We start from the raw sequence: 4990 nt of genomic DNA, 5'->3' as shown, positions 1-4990 counted from the left end.
GAACACTTTATCATCATTTATCTGACACCAGGGAGAACCGGTTCTGTGAAGATGACATGACGTCCTGTGGCTAGTTAATAATTATTCAGTGGCATGCAACACTCATTTCAGGACGACGAGGTTATGCACACACCTCCTGGCACATCCCCTCCCTCTCGGAGGGAAATCCCAGGGTATAAAAGGAGCAAACCTTCTCCAGAGCAGACACAGCGGACCAAGAGTCCTAAACTCAGCCGAGAACAGCCATCACCGAGAAGCTTCAGCTGATGAGGCCAAGCTAACAACTCCTTGCTCCCAACAAATTGTTGAAGGTAACTTCAAAACTCTGTTTTGCAGCTCTTGTATGCATGGAAGGATGAGAGAGACATAAAATGAGATGTTACTGGACGTATCAGAGCTGAAACCAGAATCCGAACAATTGTGACTTTTTCTGTGCAAAAAGCTAACTTTTATCTTCTGTACCTCTTTTTTCTCTTCATGATTTTATCTTTTTCCCATTCCCTTTTGCAAACTTTCTCCCAACCTTTTTCTTATTTTACCTTCCACTACTTTCTCCCCACCCTTCACTCCAGACATCCTCTCATCTTTTCTCTCGCAGTCTATCGACTTGCTGTTTCTTCAGACTTCTTCACCATGCCTCCTCAGATCCAGTCACAGAACCAGAGCGGTCTCAGGATCCTGCAGGGCGAGCTCAGTGCCCTCAGCCCGGCGGTCAGAGAGTTTGTGGAGACCAATGTGACCCTGTGCCAACCCGAGTCCCTTCACATCTGCGATGGCTCGGATCAGGAAAACCGAGCCATTCCTAACTCAGCTGGAGGAACAAGGGATGATCAAGAAGCTCACCAAATATGAGAACTGGTAGGTTGATCTGAAGCATTTAACTAGGGATGTGAAGAATTTCTCTTTGCAGGGTTTTTCTAATTTGTTGCAAAGTGCTGCAAAGAAATAGGAGCTTAACAGTTTTAGTTTGAGATACCTATCACTATAGCTTGAGTTGTTTTTGGAGCAAAGCATCAGTGGAATCAGTAAATTGTATAATCATGTTGTTGTTGATGACAGTTTGCATCATTCAGCCGTCAGCAGTTGTTTTGATTGACAACATACCTAGAAAATATCGTGCAGTCTGACATACCAGAAAGTCCAGTTAGTTCAGCTAACTAGAAGTGTTTACCAGCAGCTGAAAAAGGTGCAGATGAAAATGACTTGCAAGAAGCTCAATATCTGTAAAAGCTACAACTTTTACAGATATGCTGTGAACTTGTCTTTCTTATCCCTTATATTTCTAATTTTACAGCTGGTTGGCTAGAACAGACCCAAGAGATGTGGCTAGAGTCGAAAGCAAGACGGTAATCGTGACTAGGGAGCAGAGAGAAACGGTGCCCACGCCACTGGGAGGTGGGACCAGCCAATTGGGGCGTTGGATGTCCCCAGAGGAGTTTGACAAAGCCATGGCTCAAAGGTTCCCTGGCTGCATGAAAGGTACTACAGTGATGAATGTGCATTTTAAATCAGTTGATGAAAGTAAATGAAAGAAAAGGCAATTGTAAGCAATCCTTTTATCTTTCTGTCTTCAGGTCGCACCATGTATGTGGTTCCCTTCAGCATGGGCCCCGTCGGTTCTCCCCTCTCTAAGATTGGCGTCGAGCTGACTGATTCCCCCTACGTGGTGGCCAGCATGAGGGTGATGACCCGAATGGGGAAGACTGTGCTCAACGCACTGGGAAACGGCGAGTTTGTCCGCTGTTTGCACTCCGTCGGCTGCCCTCTACCACTTAAAAGTAAGCCAAAAAAAGTTTACCGAACATGTATTAATATGCTACTTTTTCATTTTCCAAATGTTCCTGCAAACCAGAATAATTCACATATTTTAAAAATGCTCTGATTTTCCTTTCAGCACCCCTGGTAAATAACTGGCCCTGCAACCCTGAGCAGACCCTCGTCGCCCACATCCCAGAACGCAAACAAATCATCTCATTTGGCAGCGGTTACGGCGGAAACTCCCTCTTGGGAAAGAAGTGCTTCGCTCTCCGCATTGCCTCACGAATTGCCAAGGAAGAGGGCTGGCTTGCTGAGCATATGCTGGTAAGCAACAGGCAAAAGGATTGAAGCCACTTCCAACAGCTTTTTCATTTTTGAAGAAGACTAAATGTTTTTCCTGTTCAGATTCCTAGGCATCACCAATCCTGCTGGAGAGAAGAAGTACATGGCAGCAGCCTTCCCTAGTGCCTGTGGTAAAACCAACCTGGCCATGCTCTGCCCAACACTGCCTGGCTGGAAGGTTGAGTGTGTCGGAGACGACATCGCCTGGATGAAGTTTGACAACCAAGGTAAGAAATCTTTCTCTGGCCATCAGCTGTGCAAAACTGAAATATCATGAAATATCATGAACAACTATCAAAACTAACAGATGTTATTCCTGTTCTTAGGCAACTTGCGCGCAATCAACCCTGAGAATGGATTTTTTGGTGTTGCGCCTGGTACATCAGCTAAAACCAACCCCAACGCCATGGCGACCTATTGTTAAGAACACCATCTTCACAAATGTGGCAGAAACCAGTGATGGTGGCATTTACTGGGAGGGAATGGAGCAGGAACTGCCTGAGGGAGTCACACTCACATCATGGAAGAACAAGCCCTGGAGTTCAGAAGACGGTAAGAAACTCACAGGATTAAAATAAGATCAAAACAGATTTCATAAATTACTTAGATGTCTAATAAGAACACAAACTGTGTATCCTGGGTAAAGATAAAAAATAAAATAACTGTCTTATCTTTCTCTCTATAGGGGAACCCTGCGCTCACCCCAACTCTCGCTTTTGCACCCCAGCAAGTCAGTGTCCTATTATTGACCCACAGTGGGAATCACCAGAAGGAGTCCCCATTGAAGCCATCATCTTTGGAGGCAGGAGGCCAGAAGGTGAGCAAATATTGAATCGAGAGGAGTAAAGATGTAAATTGGGAGCACAAAGCAAGAGAAGATTAGCAAAGATGCAAATATAACTCTGATTCTCTTCAGGTGTTCCTCTGGTGTATGAAGCCTTCAACTGGCAACATGGAGTATTTGTTGGCGCAGCAATGAGGTCAGAGGCCACTGCAGCAGCTGAACACAAAGGTCAGTGACACTAAAAAGATCTCCTTTTGTCTTTTGGGTATTTTGCAATCTGCAACCCCACAGAAGTGAAGTAAAGCCACACTTACTCACAGCCTCTCTCATTTTTTCTTTACCTAGGCAAGGTAATCATGCATGACCCCTTTGCCATGCGACCCTTCTTCGGCTACAACTTTGGCCAATACCTCTCTCACTGGCTGAGCATGGCCGACCGCCCCGGTGCCACGCTGCCCAAGATCTTCCATGTCAACTGGTTCAGAAAGAGCCCCAAAGCTGGCTTCCTCTGGCCTGGCTTTGGAGACAACATCCGCGTTTTGGACTGGATGTTCAGGCGAGTGGATGGCAATACCGGCGCCATGCCTTCCGCTGGTGGGCTACCTGCCCTGCAACGACTCCCTGAACCTCCAGGGCCTAGAGGGAAAGGTGAACTTCAGTGAGCTGTTCTCCTTGGAACATGAGTTCTGGCAAAAAGAAGTGGAGGAAGTGAGAAAGTATTTCACCACACAGGTGAATGATGACCTGCCCAATGAGGTGGGCCATCAGCTGGAGCTGTTGCAGCAGAGGGTGAAGCAGATGTAATGAGGAAGAAAGCATGGGTTGGGTATTTTAAATGGAAACTACATGGATTTTGGTCTTCAGCTTTGTCAGTTATAAATGTACTGAAATTCAAAAAGCTAGTTGGAATTTTAAAATATTTCTTCATAAACTTTAATTTCACAACCTTTATGAGCAATCCTTCTTTTAATATTTTTCCACGTTGTTTTCCTCTCTGTTACCTAGCAAGAAATACCTAATGATGATACTTTTCGGCATGACTAATTTCCTCCAGAAATATTTATTTTCCATCCATATGCTGTTGTAGCAGGACTGTGTATTTAAAACCAATTGCAATATGTTGTCCTACTCCGTGTATGTCTATTTAAAGATAACTTATTTGAGCTATACGTCATAGTTTCATAACCATGTAATTGTATGTGGTCCTTTTTATGGCTCTGTTCCCTATTTAAAGGGACAACTGTTTTCTGTTCATGTTATTTGATGTCTTAATTTATTTTTATACAACACTGGTGATGTTTTGTTCTGTTTATTATAATTTGGATCTCTTAAATGAGAAGACAGCAATAAATGCATTTGAAGATATATTTGTGATTCTGATTCATTTTTCAATGGTTTGGCCATGATGGCTTTCCTCCTTTGATCGTTAGGACATCAACAGATAACGCACAATTATATCAAAAAATATTTTACAAACACACGAACTCTGCAATGTACTGAAAAGTAGCAATTAGCATAATCTGAAACAAATGATTCAAGAACTAAGACAACACGACTAAGGAGTCGCATTCAAATGAATTGAAATGTCTGATTAAATATTTCACAATGTCAGACAAAAAACAATTTACAAAATTCTGATATTTTAAAGACCAAGACAAAAACATATATATACATATATGTAACATTTATAAAATTACTAATTTATGCAGTAGAAATCCTTATCCAAATCAAGGATTTTCATGTATAAAAGCTTTGAAACCAATACTTAAGGTCAGTATTTGTATAATATATCTTAGAACAGAATAAATACTTCCAGTGACATTGTATAGTATTTACTGTACATTCACTTGTCCTCAAGTGTCACAATAGGCTGAGCAAACAGAAAACACAAGAAAGAATATATGTACAAACATGAACTCTCACTTTCACAGACTTCGGGTCTCTATCTGACATATTTTTGGTTAAAACATATTTGTCCTTCATTTAGTGAAGTTATTTCCAGTAGGTAGAGTATCCCAAAATTTTATGTAAGAGTAGTGATACTTAATAATAATATTAATGGGGGACAAAAAAAACAAACCACATTTAAATATAATTTGGTTTAGC

General features: G+C 42.1%; 1 protein-coding gene across 1 annotated transcript; it reads left to right on the top strand.

Moving 5' to 3' along the window:
- Positions 1–178: 178 nt before the first annotated feature.
- Positions 179–4249, top strand: pck1 (phosphoenolpyruvate carboxykinase 1 (soluble)). Its single transcript, XM_032548340.1, is given in 13 exon segments — positions 179–311; positions 573–801; positions 803–858; positions 1295–1479; positions 1575–1778; positions 1895–2093; positions 2164–2327; positions 2427–2515; positions 2517–2652; positions 2786–2917; positions 3017–3112; positions 3230–3474; positions 3476–4249. Coding segments are annotated over 12 exon segments (1887 nt in total). The 5' UTR covers positions 179–311; positions 573–633; the 3' UTR covers positions 3689–4249.
- The last annotated feature ends 741 nt before the right edge of the window (positions 4250–4990 follow it).

Source organism: Xiphophorus hellerii, chromosome 20 (genome assembly GCF_003331165.1).
Source record: "Xiphophorus hellerii strain 12219 chromosome 20, Xiphophorus_hellerii-4.1, whole genome shotgun sequence".
NCBI classification, from domain to species: domain Eukaryota; kingdom Metazoa; phylum Chordata; class Actinopteri; order Cyprinodontiformes; family Poeciliidae; genus Xiphophorus; species Xiphophorus hellerii.
Note: the sequence above shows the minus strand (reverse complement) of the source record. Positions and strands in the feature narration are given on the sequence as shown.